The sequence below is a fragment of the Suncus etruscus genome, chromosome 1, assembly GCF_024139225.1.
Source record: "Suncus etruscus isolate mSunEtr1 chromosome 1, mSunEtr1.pri.cur, whole genome shotgun sequence".
NCBI classification, from domain to species: domain Eukaryota; kingdom Metazoa; phylum Chordata; class Mammalia; order Eulipotyphla; family Soricidae; genus Suncus; species Suncus etruscus.
The window spans coordinates 10,912,987-10,938,012 of NC_064848.1; the positions used below are offsets into that span (position 1 = coordinate 10,912,987).

The 25,026-nt window shown below is 36.3% G+C and overlaps 1 protein-coding gene, 1 non-coding gene and 1 pseudogene across 2 annotated transcripts in view; all 3 read right to left on the bottom strand.

Annotated features, from left to right (window-relative positions):
- The window catches only part of MYO9A (myosin IXA), a 246,893-nt gene that overhangs the window by 109,479 nt on the left and 112,388 nt on the right, over positions 1 to 25,026 (bottom strand). The window contains exons 11-15 of the mRNA XM_049777567.1: positions 24,802 to 24,936; positions 21,023 to 21,144; positions 15,744 to 15,885; positions 9,346 to 9,541; positions 3,876 to 3,995 (exon numbers count right to left, since the gene is read on the bottom strand). Coding sequence (XP_049633524.1) covers positions 3,876 to 3,995; positions 9,346 to 9,541; positions 15,744 to 15,885; positions 21,023 to 21,144; positions 24,802 to 24,936 — 715 coding nt within the window. The remainder of the gene's footprint in view (positions 1 to 3,875; positions 3,996 to 9,345; positions 9,542 to 15,743; positions 15,886 to 21,022; positions 21,145 to 24,801; positions 24,937 to 25,026) is intronic.
- Positions 17,134 to 17,240, bottom strand: LOC126025166 (U6 spliceosomal RNA). The gene has a single exon (XR_007501215.1). It is a non-coding gene; the product is annotated as a U6 spliceosomal RNA (small nuclear RNA).
- LOC126012330 (putative 60S ribosomal protein L39-like 5) lies at positions 23,194 to 23,362 on the bottom strand (annotated as a pseudogene).

The window sequence follows — 25,026 nt, forward strand, 5'->3', positions numbered from 1 at the left end:
AGAAAGACAGAAGAAAGAAAGAAAGAAAGACAGAAAGACAGAAAGAAGGAAGGAAGGAAGGAAGGAAGGAAGGAAGGAAGGAAGGAAGGAAGGAAGGAAGGAAGGAAGGAAGGAAGGAAGGAAGGAAGGAAGAAAGTATGGAAGGAAGAAAGGGAGGGAGAATAGAAGGAAGGAGGGAGGAAAGAGGAGGAAGGAAGGAAGGAAGGAAGGAAGGAAGGAAGGAAGGAAGGAAGGAAGGAAGGAAGGAAGGAAGGAAGGAGGGAGGAGGGAGGGAGGGAGGAGGGAGGGAGAGAGAGAGAGAGAAGAGAGAGAGAGAGAGAAAGAGAAGAGAGGAGAGAGAAAAGGAGAAAGAGAGGAGGAAGAAAGAGAAGGAAGAGGAGGGAAAGAAGGAGAGGAGAAGAAGAAAGAGAGGAAAGAGAGAAGAGAGGGAGAAAGAGAGGGGAGAGAAAGAGGAGGGAGAAAGAGAGAGAGAAAGAGAGAGAGAAGAGGAGAAAGGGAGAAAGAGGGAGAAAGAAGAGAGAGAGAAGAGAGAAAGAGAGAGAAAGAGAGGAAGAGAAAAGAGAGAAAGAGAGAAAGAGAGAAAGAGAGGAGAAAGAGAGAAAGAAGAAAGAAGAGAAAGAGGAAAGAGAGAGAAAGAGAGAAAAGAGAGAAAGAGAGAAGAAAGAAGGAAAGAAAGAAGAAGAGAAAGAAAAAGAAAGAAAGAAGAAAGAAAGAAAGAAAGAAAGAAAGAAAAAGAAGAAAGAAGAGAGAAAGAAAGAAAGAAAGAAGAAAGAAAGAAAGAAAGAAAAGAAAGAAAAAGAAAGAAAAGAAAGAAAGAAAAAGAAAAGAAAGAAAGAAAGAAAGAAAGAAAGAAAGAAAGAAAGAAAGAAAGAAAGAAAGAAAGAAAGAAAGAAAGAAAGAAAGAAAGAAAGAAAGAAAGAGGCTGGAGCAATAGCACAGCAGTAGGGTGTCTGCCTTGCACGAAGCCAATCCAAGAAGGATGGTGGTTTGAATCCCAGCATCCCATATGGTCTCCTGTGCCTGCCAGGAGCGATTTCTTAGTTCAGAGCCAGGAGTAACCCCTGAGCACCACTGAGTGTAATCCCACCAAAAAAAAAAAGACTAAAATCCACAAGCTATAATTCTTACTCTCTGCTGTATTAACTTAAAAAAAAATAATAAACTCTCCTCTGGTTTCTGTTTTGTTTTTTTTTTTTTTGAGTTCCTCTATCTAATCTTTTTCGAATGCTTTTAAACTACTTCATAAATATATTTTCTCAAGTTTTAATAAGTATTCTCTGTAGAAGAATCTTTTTTTTTTTTTTTGGTTTTTGGGTGCTCAGGGGTTACTCCTGGCTGTCTGCTCAGAAATAGCTCCTGGCAGGCACGGGGGACCATATGGGACACTGGCATTCGAACCAACCACCTTAGGTCCTGGATTGGCTGCTTGCAAGGCAAGTGCCGCTGTGCTATCTCTCTGGGCCCTGTAGGAGAATCTTTTATAATTGTTTTTGTTTTTATACCACAGAGGATGGTGCTCAGTATTCACTTGATTCTACACACAGGAATTATTTCTGATGAGTTCTAGTTACCATATGAGTTGCTGATGATTGAACCCACGTCAGCCATGTACAAGGCAAGTTTTAGTATACAATCTCTTTGGTTCAATAGGAAGGAGGAGGGTTCTTTTTTTTTTTTTTTTTTTTTTGGTTTTTGGGCCACACCCTGTGACGCTCAGGGGTTACTCCTGGCTATGCGCTCAGAAGTTGCTCCTGGCTTCTTGGGGGACCATATGGGACGCCGGGGGATCGAACCGCGGTCCGTCCTAGGCTAGCGCAGGCAAGGCAGGCACCTTACCTCCAGCGCCACCGCCCGGCCCTGGAGGAGGGTTCTTTTACCTTATCAATCATTACCAAAAGCTTGTAATTGGCTGTTATTAAAAAAAAAAAAAAAAACTAAATTTAAGTTAGAAAACTTGTATTCCAAAATTTTACTAGTCATATTATAACAGAAAATGGAATAAACTATCAAATATAATGAAAAGGCTCCAACTCATACAAATGAATCTACTGTGGACACAAGTAAGTGGTCAATATTCTCACATAATCTATATTGAAATTGTTGCCATCCTATATTATATATACTATATGCCAGAAAACAATCAAGTCTAATTGGGGCTGTCAGGCTGAGTAATGAAAATGAACAAAGTAAACAAATCACTTGAATTATTTAACAATTAAAGAATTAATTTAAAATATCTAAAATGGTTTCCTTAATTAACAAACATATTTAGAAAAATGAATATGGAATGTATACCTTTCAAAAATAATGATAATTAAAACATTAAGGATATCTTCTTTAAATTACTTACCTTTCTAAAATAAATAGAACTGGATTAATAGTATTTTTAAACTACATCACACGTTATATCAAGAAAGCAAAAATGAACGTAACTGAAAAAATAATCTACAACATTTTTAAGAATTTCATATATTCTCCTATTAATATTTAAATACTATACTTCCATAAAATTTCAACCACAGTATTGTAAAATTAGAAAACTAAATCTGTGGCAATCTGTTTAAAAACAAGCTCAGAATTTAATATTAGTAACTTAGTTCAATTATATACAAATTGCAGTTAGGCTTGGAGTGTTCTGAAGATTTGTATTTACTTTATTCTCACTAAACAACAGACAAATCCCTATAATCTCACAACAGGCAAAAAGAAGGCCTTCTTATGTAGACTAAACATACAAGAGAAAAAGGAAATGGAGACCAGGACATCTTTAAATAAAGGCTAATGATATCTTTATTTAAAGATTTATTAAAGGCATCTTTATACTAATTTTTACCCCCCAGCTTTTGGGTCACACCAGTGGTGTTCAAAGGTAACTTCTAAGAATACCAGGGGATCTTCAGTGCTGGTGACTGTACGCAGGCCTTCCATACTCAAAGCATGCAGTCAGGCTTTGAGCTATCTCACTCTTACCGTCCACACACCAATTGTTTTTCAATATTCTATATGATTGTCACTGTGCTTTAACTAAAACATGAATATGCTGAGGTTTGTTGGTTTGTTTTGCTCTGAATCAGATATAGAAAGTCTTGACAAGATTGTAATCAAACTAAGTGAATTCACCACTATCACAAAAAAAATGTAACATTGCAGGATGTTGCAATTAAGATACCCATAAACATAAAAATCAGTCAAAACTGGGCAGAAGAAACTTTTAACAGTGTTGAATGTCAATTATCTCGATTGCAGTGATTTCACAAGTGCATATGTAATATCAAAACTTGCCAAATTGTATGTATGCAGTCTATTTACCTCACGTCTCAATGTTTTTAATAAACAAAAAAAGGCAGGAAAAAAATTATTTACTCTTAGCCACCACTTGGTTTCTTTAAAAGTAAAAATAGTGGGGCCGGATAGATAGCACAGGGCGTTTGCCTTGCAAGCAGCCAATCCAGGACCTAAGGTGGTTGGTTCGAATCCCGGTGTCCCATATGGTCCCCCGTGCCTGCCAGGAGCTATTTCTGAACAGACAGCCAGGAGTAACTCCTGAGCACCGCCGGGTGTGCCCCCCCCCCAAAAAAAAAAAAGTAAAAATAGAAACCAATTCAGAGTCAATAATCTATAAGTGTAATAAACTCAATGATCACAAGTAAATGTGACACCACTCACATAAAAAGAGTAAGTGAAGCAATATTTTCTCTTAAAGAGAAAGAACTATAATGTCAAAGGAAATGAAGTATTCTAAGACTGGTCAGAATTTCTGAAGGTCACACTGCTAAGCAATTTATGTCCCACTCTCATATAAATAGAATGTTCCTGGTTTCCATTTCCAAATGGATAATTGATGAGACAGAATTTATCAGAATTTGCAGCCTTACTGTACTTCTCTTCTTTGCACCTCTGTAGAATCTCCAAGCTCCGCTGGTGGACAGGGTGTTGGAGAAAGCTGAAACTATCCATGTTTTTCAAAATTGTACACGGCACTGAATCATCATGTCCTTAGGAAGAAAAAAAAGGAGAAAAGGAAAGGACATTTTATATACCCAAACTAATAGAGAGAATCAAGGACAAGGCTTCCAACTATCTTAAATACATTAAATAAATCAACTAATAATAGCTCCATGTGAATGACTTTCTCAGTTACTTAAAAAAATAATAGGAAAAATTGAATACACTTTTTAAGATTTAAAGTATCCTTTCTGGTACTGAGTGTTGTGAATTAGTACTACAAATGAAAAATTATCATTAAAAATACTAAGAAATTGGGGCCGGGCGGTGGCGCTCGAGGTAAGGTGCCTGCCTTACCTGCGCTAGCCTAGGAGATGGACCGCGGTTCGATCCCCCGGCGTCCCATATGGTCCCCCAAGCCAGGAGCGACTTCTGAGCGCATAGCCAGGAGTAACCCCTGAGCGTCACCGGGTGTGGCCCAAAAACCAAAAAAAAAAAAACAAAAAAACAAAAAAAAACTAAGAAATTATAAAAATAATTTGCATAATTTAAAGGACTAATTTTATCAAGTCTGAAATAAATTTGGCATATATGGACAATAATGCAAGAATAATAGACTCCCAAAGAGATACTCAAAATCAGTTTACCAAAGTTATGTAATTTTCTTAAATACTGTGATTAATCACACTGGTTGAAATCCCAACACATATGTCACCTTTGAAAGAATAGAAAGTACCAAAGAAAGAAAACCCATTAACACATTTCTACTCATAAATGTGTAAAAAGGGGGAGATGCTAGGAAAACCAGTACTTCACCCCCACTTTTTAATAAAGTACTTGATAAAAAAAAAAAGGCACATATTAGAAATTATCAAAGCCCCAGAACAGTACTACTTTAGAAGTCACTAAAGCAATAAATAGGGGGGGCCCCGATCCAGGTGGCTAGGACTATATTAGCAATAGATAGATTAAAGCAAAATTCGGGTAATTAGAGAGATAGTACAGGATTTAGGATGAATGTGGGGAATTGTTACTGACCCCAATCTAATCCCTGGTACCAACCACAAAGCCCTAATTGCTGAGTACAGTCCTAGAGGCCCAACCAGCACTGCACCATCAGACATTAACCCCCCAGGCCCAGTTGGCTAATAATTGCCAGCTCTCAAACCTCCAAAACAACTGCTGGGGGAACATTGCACACATACCTCCCAAAAGAATACAGATTTTCCAAGTCTTATAAATTGACAAAGTGGAATGTCATGTACTCAGAGAACGATTCTGACATTCAAAAGAAGTAATATATGTGTGTGAATAATTAAAATAATAAAGACAAATTACACAATTCCATTATAGCACACTTACTGTCTAATTTTGTTTTGTTTTGTTTTGTTTTTTGGTCACATACAGCAGTGCTCAGGGTTTACTCCTGGCTCTATGTTCAGAAAACACTCCTGGCAGGCTCGGGGACCATCTAGGATGCCAGGATTCAAACCACCATCCTTCTGCATGCAAGGCAAATGCCCTACTTTCATGCTATCTCTCCGGACTTTAAATGCAATATCATTATAAGTATTCTCGAGCAGAACTTTTTTTTTTTTTTTTTGCTTTTTGGGCCACACCCAGTGACGCTCAGGGATTACTCCTGGCTATGCGCCCAGAAATCGCTCGGCTTGGGGACAGTATCAGACGCTGGGAGATCAAACCGCGGTCCATCCTAGATTAGCACGTGCAAGGCAAACATCCTACTGCTTGCACCACAGTTCCAGCCAATCGAACAGAACATTTTTAAAGTGGTTTGCAAAGCACACTTTAGTCTAAATGTAATAATTCCATACAATGGGTTTCTTGACAAGAACAGGTTTCTATTTTACCCGAGATAAAATCTTCTAACACCAAATAACAATATATGCAAAAAAAAAAAAAAGGCCTTAATAAAATAGACTTGAAGTATTTTCTCATCCAAAGAAAGATTAAAAACACTGCCTCACTTATCCAATAAAGTCCAATGTTACAAATGCTTATAAAGTGGCAAGTATTAACAAGTTACCCAACACTTCTTACGTAAAAGTTAACTCAGAAAAGTCATTTTATTTGTACTATGATAACTCTACCCTACTACCTGCTTGGAAGGCTGCTTAAAGAAAAATGCCTACATATCAGACTAGTTTGTACTTGGTTGGCTGGAAACCCAGATGAAACTGGGTATGTTTTATTATTACTGTTTTTGGGTGACATTCAGTGTTGTTGAGGATTCAGTCTAAGATTTTGCTGAGAAATTTTCTTGAGAGATGTTAATTTCTGACTTTCATTTCTGAAGAGTCAGAATAAGTATCCAGATAATATGGCCTCACAGAACAAAAATGAAAGTTTTTTCTATCTACCTTCAAAGGTTAACAAAGATTTGGTGTTAATTTGTCTTTAAATATTTGATAGAATTCATCCATGAACTTAATGTTCCTTAACTTCATTTTGAACAAAGAATTTGCTGTTAGCAATTTGATCTCTCTCTCTACTATAAAATTTTCTAATTTTTACTTCTTCTGGTGTGTAGATTGTTTGCAGCTTTTTAGAAATTTATTCCTTTCAATTAATTTTGCTTTGTTTAGTTTTAAGTAGAATAATTACACAATAGAGCTTATCTTATTAAAGTTCAGGTTTAAAAATACCCCTTTTAAATATTAGCACACCACATGTGACACCAAACAATTCTCCACAACAAACCACTGGAAACCCTCCACATATTTCTCCTTTTTTTTTTTTTTTTTTTTTTTTTTGGTTTTTGGGCCACACCCGGTGACGCTCAGGGGTTACTCCTGGCTATGCGCTCAGAAGTCGCTCCTGGCTTGGGGGACCATATGGGACGCCGGGGGATCGAACCGCGGTCCATCTCCTAGGCTAGCGCAGGTAAGGCAGGCACCTTACCTCGAGCGCCACCGCCCGGCCCCATATTTCTCCTTTTGTTTTCCAAAAAATTAATTCTCCTTCTAATAAATTAGCTTACACTTGTTATACTCTGAAAAGCACAATTTATTATTACTTTATTTTCCCCTCATTTAAAAAATAAAATTTACCAAAGCTACTGATTCACATGGAAAAAAATTTTTTAAATATCAGAAAAATTCAAAATCGTTAAGATTTAAAGTGCAAATGCCAAAAAGCAATGAAAGTATGTCTGAGAGTTCTGAAGGCATTTTTTTTTATAGTTAGTGAGCTTTATTTAATTTTTTTATTGAAGCAAATGTGATTTAAAAAGTCCTTCACAGTTGGGTTTCAGATATACAATGAATCAGGACCAATTCCATCACTATTATCCACCTCCCTCCACCAATGTTCCCCAAGTACATCCCATACCACCCCTTAATCCCCAAGCCTACCAGTATAACAGGCCCATTTTAAGTTTAGATTGTTAAAGTTTGGGTCTCTTGATTCCATTGTTGCTGCCTTTGACTTGATATTTTAGTTCTGTCCCTTTTTTAGCACTACCAAAGCATCTGAGACTGCTTGGTCCCTGGCCCGCTCCTTTGATATTTGTGTTTCTCCTCCTCCTCCTCTTACCACAAAGATGGGGGAAAATGTCTGTGTGTACTATGGAGCGAATGAGCCTGGAGCTGAAGCCTGAGTGCAGGGGAGGAGAACATATTCTAAGCACTTGACATCCTCAGTGTTACGCCCCTTTTATTGCGCAGATATACCACAAAGTATAAGCAATGCTTTAACCGCACTTTCACTGTCACATACAGAGCTTTCGTTTAAGACTATTTGTCGCTGCTGCAACATTTTTTTATATTAACAAAAAAGTATTTTAAAAAATAATTTTTATTTTCTGATGTAAAATAAAAAGTTAGGTAAATATGTTTAACCAGCTGTGGACTGGTATACTGTAAATATACTTTGGCCTTGCGGGCTAGTTGCTCCCAGCCTCTGTCTCTTCACAGCGTCTTGCATTGCACCATTTACTCCAGAGTATTTTTTTCTTCTTTTCCTCATCTAAAAACTATGTGCGTCTTATGATCAGGTGCATCTTACAGAAAAAATACGGTAATATTTTCCCGCTCATTATAGATATTCTGGGGCCAAGAATATTCTAGATAACCCCCATTGAAACAATTGCTTTCTTCAAGCAATTATTCTAAATAGCGCATATTTTAATTATTCAGAAAAAAATTAAACAATTACATACAAATTAGAAAATGTTATTATGCAATAATGGTCTCTCCATGGCTAGATCTCCACAAGATCGTAAATAAAGAAAATATTGGGACAAAAAATACAAATGTAGAGCCAGAATGACAACACAGCAGACATTGGCTTTGCATATGACCAACCTGGGTTTGATCCCCAGCTCCCATATGGTCTACCAAGCCTTCCAGGAGTAATTTCTTAGAGCAGAGCCAATAACCCCTTAGCAATAGCCCAACTCTCTCTCCCGCAAAAAAGTATGGCAAAACAGAATTGGAATTTCAGTGACAAACTTAAGGCAGTATATTCTCATGTTGATTTTCAAAAGAGGGTCCAACAAAGAACACATAAAGTGGCAAAAAAAATGTTCATTATCATTTAGTATAAGGGAAAGGAAAATACAAAATAACAGAGGATAGAGAGGATTAAAAAAATATGACAATGAAACAACACCTCACAATTATGAATGTCAACTAGTACCTAAAAGACCTACAAGTACCAGTGGGGTGTGAAGAAAAAAAAAGAAACCCTCACACTTAAAATAGTCTGGAGATTTTGGAAAATATTTAATATAAACCTACCATCTTACCTGGCTATCCCATTTCTGTCTATCCACCAGAAAAAAATGAAATTCTAATTTGAAAACATACACATCCATATTCATTGCAATTTTATTTACAACAGTCAAAATAAAATACCCAGTGCTGTTTAAGGACTACTTCCCACATACTTAGCCCTATTGTGGCCCAATGACTTCAGTGTTGTAGCCTATAACTATGGTGTTGCTCAGACCCAGTAATCCCAGGACACACTAATCCTCCCAGAAAATGTTCACCCATTAGGTATTAGCAGGCCTCTATAATACCAGGATTTAAATTTAGGAAGCTCACATATGCAATCTGAGTTATCTCCACCTGACCATCCCTATAACACATATTAAAATCTTACTAATATCTATTAAATACCAAAAGTTTTATACTCATTCCTATCTTCATTTATTAATGAAAATATGCTAATGCACACACTATATTCACTTGTCTCAATCATCAGACTAAAATTTAATTTGTAAATTGAGTTGAATTTGCTTGATTCATTGCATGTCAAACATGACATTGATATATGATAAGAAAATAGAATGGAATACTACTCTCTACTGTGGAAAACAAGGCAAATAAAAAAAAAAGATTAAATTACAACAGAATACTGATATTTACTGCTTACCAGATTTTCTCCGTATGTGTCTTTTCCCAGCTTCCCTGAAAGCAATGACGGCTCTGAAAAAAGCTCGAAGTACTGCCCATCGGAAAACAGCTACAGGATCAATTCCAATCATCCCACAGATAAATGCACTCTTGCTACTTCTCAGAAGAGCTACAATATCTGGACGCATGTGATCTGTATTTTTTTCTCGAAAATCCTACATAAGAAAGTATCGTTATTTTTGAAAAACTGTCAAGCCTAAAATAGGTGTTATATTTAAATTGTTGAATAAAAACTATAGAAGTAGTAACTTAATAAAGTACTATCTAGCCCTAAATCTATTCTAGTTCTAACTCAATTAAATTAAAATCAATATCCAGTTTTGTTTTTTGTTTTTTTGTGCTTTTTGAGTCACACCCGGCAGTGCTCAGGGGTTATTCCTGGCTCCAGGCTCAGAAATTGCTCCTGGCAGGCACGGGGGACCTTATGGGACGCTGGGATTCGAACCGATGACCTCCTGCATGAAAGGCAAACGCCTTACCTCCATGCTATCTCTCCGGCCCCAATATTCACAGTTTTACTGTTATACATTAGGCAGAGAGAGGATATGACGGGACATCCAATGAAATGATAAAAGAAAATTGAGCAACATAAAGGAGCTAGATATGAGAAGACTAGGAACATTATTAAAATCTATGGTACTAGCTAAAGTTAGAACAGAAAGATCAGGAGTCAATAATTTGGGGAGAGGGGAGGGTTATGGCCCACTCCAGTAAAGTTCAGGATTTACTCCTGGGACTCCAATGGAGTTCAGGACTTAGGGCTCACTACTGGTGTGACTCAGGGTTCATATGCAATTTTAGGAATCAAACCATGGTCTGCTATGTGCAAGGCAAACTCCTTAACCTGTATACCATCTCTTCAGTCCAAATGCCTGAATATTCTAGGTAGAGATTAGGCAAATAATCTTGCAGGCTGATGCAAGCTGAAATTAGGGGTGTGGGTATTTTTTCTATATATATAAAATAGTCCCAGCAATGTCTTGCCCTGCTGTGGTGTTCTATATCAGACACTAGCAATACTAGGGGCCAACTGGGTTCACGCAACCATGTTGGAGTTTAACAAAAGAGCATGACATTTTGGGAAGCAAATTTGAGGCCTTAAATATGACAAGCTTGTGTTTAGCCCCTGGCCACTTTTTTCTAGTTTCTTCTATTAATTAAAGGAGCAGCTTAAGTAACTGCTTTTCAACTATTCTTTTTCTACTATATACATCTAGTTATAAAGCATAGCTTTACACTTTGATCAAAAATTTAAAAAAAAAAAGCATAGCATTAAATGCATCTGCAAATCTTGATAATATTGGACTTTTATGAACATTTGGTTTTAAGTATTGTTTTAACTAAGCTAGAGCATGGGTTTTTACTGGGGGAGGAACTGGGTATGGACTCTAGCAATGCTGGGGTCCACCAAAGCTACAAGTTAGTAGTGACCTACCTGGCATACTATGCATACACTACAGACTTTGAGCAATTCCTTTCTTATCTCTGCTCCTTAGTAATATTATGTTTACTCCTGGATTATTTAGAAGAATTTTGCTAAATTTCTAAATACCTAAGAAAAGGTCACAGTTATGTCACATGCCAGTGATTCAATTTTTCAATTTGTAATGATTTTGTGCATGCTTATTCTGTTACTGAGATACATATACACATCTATATCTATATGATGGAACTCTGAAGATAAGTCTACCTTTTACTCACTTTTTAGTCTATAGGTCTATAACTGATTAGGTACATGTAATTTTGTGAGCATGTCTTCCTATTAAACAGGTCTTCTTTATTGTTTTAAGTATCTCTTTATCTCAAAAACACTTTTTAGGGCCCGGAGAGATAGCACAGCGGCGTTTGCCTTGCAAGCAGCCGATCCAGGACCAAAGGTGGTTGTTCGAATCCCGGTGTCCCATATGGTCCCCGTGCCTGCCAGGAGCTATTTCTGAGCAGACAGCCAGGAGTAACCCCTGAACATCACCGGGTGTGGCCCAAAAACCAAAAAAAAAAAAACAAACACTTTTTATCTTGCCTTAAAGAGTATACATTTTCTTATAATACAATTAAGTCAACTATATTTAAAGTCAAGGTTTATTTACATGGTTGTCTTTTTTCCAACTTCTTTTACTTTCAGCCTATAAGATTACATGATTAGTATTCATAAAAATATATAATGACTCCATTTATCTGATTTTATCATCAAGTAAAACTAAGGATGATTAAAAATTAGGATAATCCCTCGGAATCCAAAATACTAAATACTAGTAGACAAATCTCTGTTCAGAGTTTATGTACGCAAAAGGCTCTGGGGACTATTGGTCTTGACACCTCGGACCCTCACATGCACTAGTAATTCCCTATGGCATTGTCCCTTTTTGCATAGGCACGTTAAAATGAGAAAAGTTAACAGATGCAAACAAGTTCTTATCTAATAAAGATGGGAACACAAAATTTTTTATACTGCAGTGGGACCTTACACACTAAACACTTGACATAATGAGTTGGCTTAGACTCCAGTTGATTGTACATTGACCATTCACCCCTGAACCATTACACTACCTATGGAAACAAACATGGTTTCCTACAACAGCTCCAGGAACATAAATGCTACCAAGGAAGGCCCCTCTACCACCATGGCACTGACTTACTTCAAAGACAGTTCTTATATCACCCTGTCAACAGGGCAACAGCTATAGTCTGCTTTTAGGGCAGGATTCTCTGCAATGTTAACTGATGGAAGATGGAACCAGAAGACACTACATACCACCTGGTCTTCGACATAGGAAAGACTTGTACAGAAACCAGGATTTAAAACTACAGAAACTTGACAGCAACAACTGTGAGGCTGAACAGCTGGCCACTGAGAATGACTAGGCGGTTGGACAACCGAGTATGCCTGGAGCCTTGAGTTGGTATTATGCCGAAATACTTCGGGGGGTAAGATCTCCCGGTTTTTTAGGCCAAAGGTCTTTCTTTCCAATTTCTTCCATGTTTTCCTGTGCCTACGTAAACAACTGCCACACACACACACATACACACACACACACACACACAAACACACATCTTTTTTTTTTAGTGTATCTCCCATCTCCAAAGAAAAAAATGAAGGGCATACTAAACCTTCGGCAACTGTACTAACGACTTTATTGGTGATACAATAATTTTCACAAATATAACTGCTAATGAACTCTTTCCCCTTCCTTTTCCATTTCTTAAATTCTCTATTCTCTATTTCTTAATAACTTCGCTTTTTGTCATCCTAAAACAAATGTATTATGATCAATTATGTCAACTATGTGATGCATTTTCTTTAAATTTTTTTTAAAAAATTAGGATAGTAGTGACCTCTAGTGGGGAAGAATGAGCTAAGAAGAATATAAAAGAATCTGTACACTTTAGATTTTGTACTTTGAGCCACACCTGGTGATGCTCAGGGGTTACTCCTAGCTATGTGCTCAGAAATCACTCCTGGCTTGGGGGACCAGATGGGATGCCAGGGATCAAACCGAGGTTCAGTCTGGATCAGCCGGGTGAAAGGCAAACGCCCTACCACTGCACTATCACTCTGGCCCCTAGATTTTGTTCTTTATACATGCACACTGTGATTTATGTCAAGAATTTGCTTTCATATTAAACTATTTTGAAGTCAATTTAATATAAGTAGTATAAGTTTACCATGTACAGTGATGTTTTGTTACATTTATATATTGCTTTTTTGCCTTAGAATTAGCTTTTACCGGGTACATTATTAATATTTCTCTTGTGGTGAGAACATTCTTACCTAGTCTCTAATAACTTTGATGTATATAATACAATTGGTAACTATAATCACAAAGCTGGCTTTAATCTCCAGAACTTATTTGTCTTATTTGCATTTGTCTAAATGCAAATATCTGGGGCCAGAGAGATAGCACAGTAGTAGGGGACATTTGCCTTGCACGCATCTGATCCAGAATTGAAAGGTGGTTCGAATCCCGGCATCCCATATGCCTCCCCCATGCCTGCCAGGAACAATATCTTAGTGCAGAGCCAATCCCTGAGCATCACCAGGTGTGAACACCCCCCCCAAAGGGCATGTTTATATTTCTTTTTTTTTTTTTTTTTTTTTTTTTTTTGGTTTTTGGGCCACACCCGGTAACGCTCAGGGGTTACTCCTGGCTATGTGCTCAGAAGTTGCTCCTGGCTTGGGGGACCATATGGGACACCGGGGGATCGAACCGCGGTCCGTCCAAGGCAGCGCTGGCAAGGCAGGCACCTTACCTTTAGCGCCACCGCCCGGCCCCGCATGTTTATATTTCTATTGGTCATTGGACAATTGACTTGTTTTTATGTCTTACTACAGTAAATAGTACTCCAATAAAAATGGAAATATAAATTTAAAAATAGAATTAAACTCCTGCTTTTCTTTGCCCCCCCCCCAAAAGGCAAATACCTATCCTTTACCTAACATCTCATCAAATTCTCTAAAGTCTAGCTCTTGTTATTCTTACCTTTTGTTTGTTTGTTTTGTTTTTGAGCCACACCCATTGGGGTGTTACTCCTGGCTATAAGATCAGAAATTGCTCCTAGCTTGGGGGGAACCATATGGGACTCCAGGGGGTAGAACCTCTGTCCATCCTAGGCTAGCGCTTGCAAGGCAGACCACTGCTCCGGGCCCACCCCCTTTTTGCTCTTGCTATTCTTAATGTCTGCTTTCACAGTGCATCTCTTCTTGTCTTTCCATTCAGAACCTCAAAGTCTCTTACCTGCCCAAGAAGTCATCAATAAAAAATAATGATTATACCTTCAAAATATATTTCAGAATCTTGTAAATGTCCTATGGCTCTATTGAGATTCAATTTAATTCTTTACCTCTGCTATTTGAAATACTATCTAAATGATTGCCTACCCTCTACATTTTTATTCTGCTATTCTTTCTTTTCAAAGTAAATAAAACTGTCCTTTAAAAACACATACATATATATTCCTTTAAAATCTTTTCATGGCTATTCCTCCTTTTAATAAATTTCATTACAACCAATTTCTTTAATGTGACCTTAATGTGTCTTGAAGAAATAATTCTATTTTCTCATTCAATTCGTGCCACTATTCCCCTTGCTCTATAAACTATAACTGAATTATAATTATTGCTATAATCTAATAATTCTGCCCTGTTTTTCATTATGCCAATATATTATGCATTTTTCAATCTCATGGCCTGAAATAGTTTTCAAATGCCCCATAGGCTGGTCTATCATCTCAATTCCTCACCAAGGTGATAATTCAGGGTCAGCTTTCAAAATTTAATTATCTCAAAGAATTTATTTTTAATTTACACATTCAAAATTCACTATTTCACTACTTTCACTTGTAGAACCCTTCATAGAGTTTACATAGCATGTAGGTCCTCATTTATCTGTTTATATGGATATGTATATATTAATACACAGATATTGGGAAACTTTTCATTGTCAGCTTAAACAGCAAGTATTTAAAGAGTAATGGGTTCACCAGTCATAAACAAATGAAAAAAGTATAGAGATTCCTTTCTGCAAAAGTTAAGTTTCAATATACTCAATAGGAATATGTTTGCAAGCGCTAATGGCATATGTAGCATAAAATTTCTATAGGGCCCTCATGAAGACAAAAAAAAAAAAAAAAAATCAAATAAGATGAACTAGCGGATTTCATATATGGATTACTATTTATTCTTTAATGTCTAAAACAACTATTGGGGGAGCCAGAGATATAGCACCGTGATATGGCATTTGCCTTTCACGCAGCCGACCCAGGACAGATGGTGGTTCAATCCCAGCATCCATATGGTCCCCGGATCCTGCCAGGAGAAATTTCTTTTTTTTTTTTTTTTTTTTTTTTTTGGTTTTTGGGCCACACCCGTTTGACGCTCAGGGGTTACTCCTGGCTATGTGCTCAGAAATCGCCCCTGGCTTGGGGGGGACCATATGGGACGCCGGGGGATCGAACCGCAGTCCTTAACCGCGGTCCTTCCTTGGCTAGCGCTTGCAAGGCAGACACCTTACCTCCAGCGCCACCTACCCGGCCCCCAGGAGAAATTTCTGAGCAGAGAGCCAGAAGTAACCCCTGAGCACCAGGTATGGCCCAAAAATAAATAAATAAATAAGTAAATAAATAAATAAATAAAAATTTGGATAAACTGCCCACATCAAATTTATCTTCAGGAGGAATATAATAAAAAGTATCACTAAGTCAGTAATACATTGAAGTTTTTTAATTTTATAAAAAAAAAAAATCTCCAAATGTCCAAGAGTCTCCACACTACATAAATGAAATAGCATAAAACCAACATTGATATGAGTTAAAAACACACATATCTGCCCAAAAGATATGCTCAATGAAAAAATTACTGACCTTTACACCATATTTAACTTTCCCAGCATAATGCTTTATGATAAAAGCAGGCTCCATCACAGCTGGAAATTCAATGTAAGAATTCTCTTCATGTTGATGTTTAAATTTGTCTAGCAATGTTTGATTTGTAGCCTGTGGAAAGCTGAATTAAAAGCAAAAAAAACAAAAATACTGAAGATGCAGCAATACAAACTAAAAAAACATTAAAATCACAATGATATATTACCTATTAAGCAATCTTTAGTTTTAACTTATATTGTATAGTGTGATTTTCATAACTAAAGTGAGCAATTCAAGGATTTATATTCCTATTCTATAAATGAGATATCAAGAATTGTGAATTGGGGGCTGGAGCGGTGGTGCAAGTGGCAGGACATTTACTTGCACACGCTAACCTGGGATAGACCCTGGTTCGATCCCCTAGCATCCCATATGATCCCCCAAGCCAAGAGCAATTTCGACCGCATAGCATAGACAGGAGTAAGCCCTGAGCATCACCGGGTGTGGGCCCCCCAAAAAAGGAAGGAAGGAAGGAAGGAAGGAAGGAAGGAAGGACGGAAGGAAGGAAGGAAGGAAGGAAGGAAGGAAGGAAGGAAGGAAGGAAGGAAGGAGGAAGGAGGAAGGAAGGAAGGAAGGAAGGAAGGAAGGAAGGGAAGGAAGGAAGGAAGGAAGGAAGGAAGAAGGAAGGAAGGAAGGAAGGAAGGAAAGAAGAAGAAGAAGAAGGAAAGAAAGAAAGAAGAAAGAAAGAAAGAAAGAAGAAAGAAAGAAGAAAAGAAAGAAGAAAGAAAGAAAGAAAAAAGAAGAAAGAAAGAAGAAAAGAAAGAAAGAAAGAAAGAAAGAAAGAAAGAAAAGAAAAAAGAAAGAAAGAAAGAAAAAAGAAAGAAAAAAGAAAGAAAAGAAAGAAAAGAGAAGAAAAGAAGAAAAAGAAAGAAAAAAGAAGAAAAAGAAAAAAAAGAAAGAAAGAAAGAAAGAAGAAGAAAGAAAGAAAGAAAGAAAGAAAGAAAAGAAAGAAAGAAAGAAAGAAAGAAAGAAAGAAAGAAAGAAAGAAAGAAGAAAAGAAAGAAAGAAAGAAAGAAAGAAGAAAGAAAGAAAGAGAAAGAAAGAAAGAAAGAAAGAAAAAGAAAGAAAGAAAGAAAGAAAGAAAGAAAAGAAAGAAAGAAAGAAAGAAAGAAAGAAAGAAAGAAAGCTGAATTGTCTGGAGCTAAGGATGTGGCTCAATGGTGGAGTTCATATTTCTCAAGTGTAAGGACCTGTTATTTACATTCCAACAAGCAAAAAAAAAAATTCAAACAAAAATATATAAGGGCTAGGGGGAGGCCTGACTTTTGTATGAGAAAGTGAATGACATGTTTAAAAGTTGTAATTTTTCTTTTTTTTTTAATTTTATTTTACTCATATGGAATGCTTCATGAATTTGCGTGTCATCCTTGCGCAGGGGCCATGCTAATCTTCTCTGTATTGTTCCAATTTTAGTATATGTGCTGCCAAAGCAAGCACGATTTTTCCAAGACTCACACTTTGAAGTGCCAACTGAAAAATTAACTCAAACTTTTACATATTTAGCTTAGGCTGCATTATGTCAGATTACTGTAGAAAGTATAGGATAAGTATAATCAAATTATAGTTGTCTGTAGTCAAGTATTTACCAAAAAAGGGAAATGACCTCTCAACTTTGATCCGCAGTCCATCTTTTTTCAGATGAATGTAACCCTGCAATGCTCAGGGGTTCATGCCTGTCTTAGGGGATCATATGGGATGCCTGGGGCCGAACCCAACTTGACCAAGTACAAGGCAAATAACCTACCCACTTCTTCTCAGCTCACATTGTCATTCTTTGTTTTTCTATTTCTCTATGTACAAGCAATCATTTTCTTTTCTATATAGTTAATAGTTTATAGCAACTACTGCAAATATACAACAATAAGTTCTACTTACAAGGATTGACTCAAATGAGGTATTAAAAATAATTATATATAGAAAATAAGAGAATATAAAAAGCCAAGATAGAGAAACAACAGAGGTTAGAAGTAATGAAAGGATTCAGAAAGAAGAAAATATGAGTTAGATCAAAGGTTGAGTAAAAATTTTCATACAGGGGCCCGGAGAGATAGCACAGCGGCGTTTGCCTTGCAAGCAGCAGATCCAGGACCAAAGGTGGTTGGTTCAAATCCCGGTGTCCCATATGGTCCCCCGTGCCTGCCAGGAGCTATTTCTGAGCAGACAGCCAGGAGTTACCCCTGAGCACCGCTGGGTGTGACCCAAAAACCAAAAAAAATAAATAAATAAATTTCATACAGACAATATGCCACTGAAAAAAAGAAAAGTGCAAGGAGCCAGAAAGATAGCTCAATGGGCTAACTGCAAACTCTGTATGCAGGAGGAGACTTTGTTTGGATTCCTGGTAGCACACAGAACTCCTCAGCACTATCAGTAGTGATCCCCAACTACAAAACCAGGACTAGCCCCCAAGAACCACCAGGTGTTAGGAGAAAACCAAATAAAGAAGAATGTAAACCTCCCACACTGTACAGCTGAAAATCCTAGTATAACTCTGACTACCCCACAACTTAATCAGTTATACTGGAAATTACTTTCAGGCTACCAATACTGCTCCACAGGTCCCACCCACAAGAAAATTTAAAGTTCCTTAAGGGAGGTAGGTTCTCTGTATTAGCAGTTTCACATTCCAATATTCAACTAACTGACTGAATCTGTACATGTGACATCTACAGACAGAAAAAAATGCGAATAAAAGTGGACCCCGGATGTTTATAGGTCAATCTTTCAACTTCAAATAGAAAAGTACAGCTATAGTCTCTACATAATAGGTTCAATGATTCTAATCTTACTTCATTTCACACTATCAAAACAAGTTATCAAAGTAAATTTTCTTCTAAATTACTGTACCTGAGTAACTTTACCTCTCCTAGTCCGAACATTTATAGATCATCAAGGTGGAAGAACCCAAGCACTTAACCTAATCTGTCAATTTATGGCAGAGTATAAATTTTACCACATAGCACAATGCTCTTCTTCAGAAAAAAAAACTCATTTTCACTAGGTAAACTTCACTAGGATATAGTTACCACTAGGTAACATTTTTTACCTTCTGCTGAGTAACAAAAATTAGTGATTTATTTTCTCTTACTTTGAAATGGAGAAAAACATTTACAAAGGAAAGAAAACAATAGTGATCATGTTTTTGTTTGTTTGGGGGCCACACCTGGTTATGCTTAGGGGTTATCCCTGGTTCTATGCTTAGAAATTATTTCTGGCAGGCTTAAAGGACCATATGGAATGCTGGGGGATCAAACCTGGGTCAGCTGCATGCAAACACCCTACCCACTGTGCTATCTGCTTCAGCTCCATAATAATGATTTTTCTTATAAATAGAAAAAGCTATGTTTCATGACATAGAGACCAAAGTAAGAATCTTTAAATAACTATATGTAACCATGTTTTTTATTTAGGGAAGTAAGACAAATGTAATATTAATAGTCTCCCCTTCTAATAATTGCATTTGTCTGTCACTTCCCATTTCTATGTAAAATATGCTTATTGTATATTACTAGGATGACATATAGCTTACTATATAACCAAAACACTGAGAGTAAAAGAATAAGGAAATTTTTTCTTATCCTTGAATAAGTAAACTGGATAACAAGCCTATGGTAATGTGCAGTTATCCTCCAATTACAGTAAATCTCTAATATTTTCTCTCCCAGCTTAGTGGGTATAATATAAATAGAAATCAGCTGACCCATTCAATTCCCAATCATTTTATTAGTCATATAAAACCAATGTACTACATAATTTCTCAAATTCTAAATTTGATTAGATTAAAATATATTTTATAAAGAACTAAGAACATTCTAAAAATTGCTAAGTAAGGCTTTATTTCTAAAGCTTATCTTTAATTTTGGTACAATGAACACTGTTAACAAGAGGTTATCACCTCCACAGTTCTGGCAGCATCATTAATCCATCAAACAAACTACTTTCTGCCAAGTGTAGACTATAAATACATCTCATTAATAAGATTCAATTCAAGAAGGAATGCAATAAAAAAATCAATATGCAAAAAAATTTACCGTATGTTCTGGCATATAAGACGAATGGGTGTATAAGATGACCCCCTACTTTTCCAGTTAAAATATAAGGTTTGGGCTATATTTGCCGTATAAGACTACCTCTCCTTTAATGCACACCAAATGGAAATTAAAAAACGTAAGAGAAAAAGAGTAGAACCCTCAAAGGTTAACTATATGTTTAATAAAGCTAGACTTTGGAGTGCCAACACTGATTTTACATTTGTCATTTGTAGTGAGTGACTGTGATTTTTTAAAATGTGATCTACATTGAAAGCAGGCAGAGGGGGCTCCTCCAAGAGCAGCTGGCTGGGGTGCAATGATTAATGGGACAGCTCGAGGGAGACAGAGTACCTCCTCTTAGTCCCATAAAAGCTGAACAGAGGACTGAGCACTGGAAAGCCGCATACCAGGCAGCAGGATGAGATGTGGTGCTCAGTATAACTCAGCTCCTCTGTGTGCCCTGAAAGATGAATGAGGACAAGCAGAGAACTGAGCACCTGAAAGGCGCATACCAGTGATGACACCCAGAAGCTGGATGGGATGCAGCACTCGGAACTCAGCTCCTCTGTGTGCCCTGAAAGATTAATCAGGACAAGCAGAGGACTGAGTGATGATGCATGGCAGCTGGATGGGATGCAGAGGTAAGAGGGATGTGGATCACTCATCCCTGAAGCTGGAGTAAGTTTCAGCATGCCATATACCAGCGTATAAGACAACCCCTGACTTTTGTTTCTCATGAGTTAAAAAGTTTTTTTTATATGCCAAAATATACAGTATATCAAAGTGACCTATACATAAAATATGAAAAGAAAAAATTAATGAAAGAGGTTCATCCAATTTTACTATGAACACCCAACAGATGCAAATAAAGGGATCTTTCCCCCCACCCCAGTTGGATAACCTAAGAAAATTCTAGATTTAAGAATACAAGAGGGGCCGGAGAGATAGCAGGGAGGTAGGGCATTTGCTTCCCATGCAGAGGGTTGACGGTTCGAATCCTGGTGTCCCATATGGTTGCCTGAGCCTGTCAGGAATGATTTCTGAGCATGGAGCGGGAGTAACCCCTGAGCACTGCCGGGTGTGACCCAAAAACCAAAAAAAAAAAAAAAAAAAAAAAAAAAAAAAAAAGAACACATGAAAAGCTGAAATGATAAGTTTTTTTTTTTAATGGAAAATAGTGATACTCACTTGCTTTCTTCATCCAAAAGATGGAGCAGTCCTGTTGGCTTCTTACTAATAAGATTTATGCAACAGGTATTATCAATATAATCTATATTGTGCCAGCTGATACCTTCAGTTCTATAGTCCTCCTATGAAATAATAGATTAACAGATTACCGACTTGGAAAAAAAAGGTATATGAAAGCAAGGACTACGAAGTTTTGTCAGTATTATAGGCTTAAGCCTACTCTTTTAAATCACAAAACTGTATCACAGAAGAATACGTAATTTCTGCTGGACAAATCTTAATGTCATACATATCTGTTTTCTTTACAAAGTAAATGCAACTACATGTTTGGTTTGTGTCCAATTTGTGATAACATTCATCAACACATAGGGCTGAATGTTTCAGTCTTTAATTGGTGAGTCATTATGAAAAATAGAAAAAGAAATCATCTCTCTTACATATGACTCTAAGTGATAAAAAGGACTACCAATATACTCGAGTATAAGCTGACCCCCCCCTAATTTCACCCTAAAAACTGGGAAAAATTAAGTGACTCAAGTGTAAGCTAAAGTTGAAAATGCAGCAGCCACTGGTAAATTTCAAAAAAAAAAAAATATATATATATACCCAAAACAATTATAATAAGTGAGGAATAATTGAAGAATCAGTAGACTAAATGTTTTTCAATATGTATTGCTAAAGAAAAACTGTAAACTAGCAACAACAACATTAAACTTGAAATAAAGTGCAAAAAACCATAACTTAACAGGTAATCAAGCTAAATCACAAAGGTTGCAATCCTTCAAAACTAGATTCCTCCTCATCATCATCTGGTATGTCCAAACAGAGCTTCAACTGTATCTGATGCGAGGGTATCAGTACAGACATTGTCATCAGCACTGAGTTTGCAGATATCATCTTCTCTTTTGTCAGTCTCATGCAAAGCACTGAATATTGTGGGTTACATAGTTCAGTGGCATACAGTTCAGTTCAGCCACCTACCTCTTCAGCTTAGCCGCGACTTGTGACTGAGCTGAAGCACTGCCCTGTCCAGCAGACTACAGAAGACGACTGGTGGCTAACGTGCATTTGATTCGGTGCACGAGCACCAAATCAAATAATCTGTATGACCCGAGTACAAGCAGAGTTCAGGACAAACTTTTGTGATGGAAAAACCCGGCTTACACTCGAGTATATACAGTAAGTATTTTCTGCATAAGTGAATTTAATGAATCAATGTGTGTCTGAGGAAAGTATAAAATTATCACTAATATAAATCACACAGAATTCATACACATTTAATTTTAGCAAAATAAAATCCTTAGATTATCATCAAAAACTGAAAAGGTTTCAAATGGCAAGATTTAAAAACACTAAACTCAGACCTACAAAAACTAAATAAAAGCTTCTGAAAACTCACTGTCCAATGTGTTTTTATATTTATAATAATTTGTAATTATATAATTTATGATTCTTTGTCATTATTAACAAATAATGAACCATACCCAATAAAGGACCCTAACATAAATTATACTGATTCTAAGTGGGAAAAAGACCCTATTAGTTAAGGCTTTTAAGCAGCAATTTTATAAATAAGTAGTTACTACAAAAGATTATTACAAGTCTGCCCACCCCATCCTATGCCCAATATTTATTTTGTTTTTTATTTGTGTGGTGTTCTTCTTAAAGAGGTGGTGTTTCAAAACTATTACTGACTCTGTGCTCAGGAATATTTCCTCAGTTTTCCACAATCTATATTTAAATTTTGTGCCTATATAGGATCATACTATATAGAATGAGTACATGAATTTTAATCATTTTAATCATTTTATCTCTTCATCTCTTCTTCCCAATGACCCTCTTATCCAAAGTTATTAATCATCCAACTAATATCACAGCTTTATAAGTATTACATAAATAGAATCCTACTATTTTTCATCTAGGTATTTGGTAACTAAGTTTCGAAAGCAATGCCATGTTCTAGAATGAATCTACAGTTTATTCATTTTGATTAAGTTTTTTTTAGGGTCTTTTTGTTACTTTTTTTTAATTGTTTGTTACTGAACTAGCAACCAGATATAGAAGCCAAAGAGAAAAAAATAGATTCCCTAAGCAAACCAACATTTTCAGACACGTGGTACATTTCTACCTATGTATATGCAAGATGCTGGCAGTGTATTACAGCATGAGTCTCATGTGTCATTCCGTGTAAGACCGAGCTTGGTCCTTATCCAGTGTTGCCTCTTGGAATTGTACCTGATCTTTATTACCAGTTTTCATCCAAATCAGTGAGAAATGGGCTGATTATGCTTGTTTAGTGGCCAGGAACTGCTTGATCCTAAAACTATAGTGGGAAGACATGGCAAAAATACAGCCATGTTCGACAGCAATAATGATGAAGAAAAGGTCTATCATATTTTTAATATGTAAAGGATCCACAACAATATATCTCTTGTATCACTAGATTTGTTAATTATATTGTTAATTAAATCCTTATATTTTTAAAATAGATCTTTATCAATGTTTCAAATATATTTTTAGATATATTTCATTTCAAAATATAGCTTTAGAATTTCATGATATTTTCCAAACCATGTAAAACTTCTATTAATAACTTAATAACTTAAAACCTATTTTGTTTAATTTTTTTTAGGTGTAATCCAAGGCAAAATTGGACAACCTTTTTTTTTGAGGGGGGGAAGAGGTTTTGGGCCACACCCATTGATGCTCAGTTCAGAAATCGCTCTTGGCTATGAGTTCAGAAATCCCTCCTGGCTTGGGAGACTATATGGGACTCCGGGGTGGGGGATGAAACCTCGATCTGTCTTAGGTCAGTGCGTGCAAAGCAAACACCCTACCACTTGAACCACCACTCCGGCCACAAGGTCAATCTTTCTTAAACTGACATCATTGAAAGTGGAATAAGCTAAAAGGAAACTTTACAAACTCTCCTATTTCTATCTGAAATGTCTATTTCATTGACATTTTGTTAAGTTACTAATGAATCTACGACCTCAGTAATTCTAAGCAAACAAAGGAAATAAAAAATAATTACAATAAAAAACGTACTTCCAAATCAAAGAAATCTCATTTGAACTGTCTCTTATTTATTATTACCATTGTCAAAACTTCAAAAAACATTCATGCATTCATACCATTTCAACTGGCTCCTACATGATATTCTTTCCTATCTTTAGTCTTTCATGAAATCCAATCCTGTTAAATATATTTAAAATAATTCCTTATTCTCCAAAAGAAAATTTCTAATATTTTCTACAATTTAATGAGTTTACTGATCATTGGCATTTAAAGCCAATGTCATTTCTCTTAAATATAGATTTTAGGGGTTAGAAGTAATACAGCATGTAAAGACACTTGCCTTGGTGGCTAAGCCACTTTAATCCCTAGTTCCTTTAAGGTATAGTCTGAAACCACTAAGAGTGATCCTTGAGCACAGAGCCAGGAGTAAACACAGACCACAGCTGGATGTGACCCAAAAACTAAAAAATAAAATACAAAGTTTAAAAATACCTCTCAAATATTTGTTCATTCCCTTATTTCTTTATGACTCTGAAAACTAAATTTGAATTTATTTTAATAGATATGAATAAATATGAATCTAAAAATCTATATAAGCCTAAAATTATGAATCTAAAAGTTAAAACGAAATCTACTTTTAAGTTCTTAAAGTAAAATACACATATCACCTAAAGGTTTGTTACACACACCAAAAATAAAAGTGTGTGTGTATGTGTAAGGTTACTGGGAGGGGGCAAGAAAAAAATGTAATTAGTACTCACTTGTTCCAATTTAAAGATATGCTGATTAAAGTAATGTTGTAAACGTTCGTTAGCAAAATTAATACAGAACTGTTCGAAGCTGTTATTTTCATAATCTTCAAAGCCAAAAATATCAAGAACACCAATGGAAAACGTCTGTAAAATAGAATCATATAGTTTAAAAATGTTGCTCAAATGAATTTAATATTCACAACATTAATAACAAGATGCTTAAAGTTCTTCTAC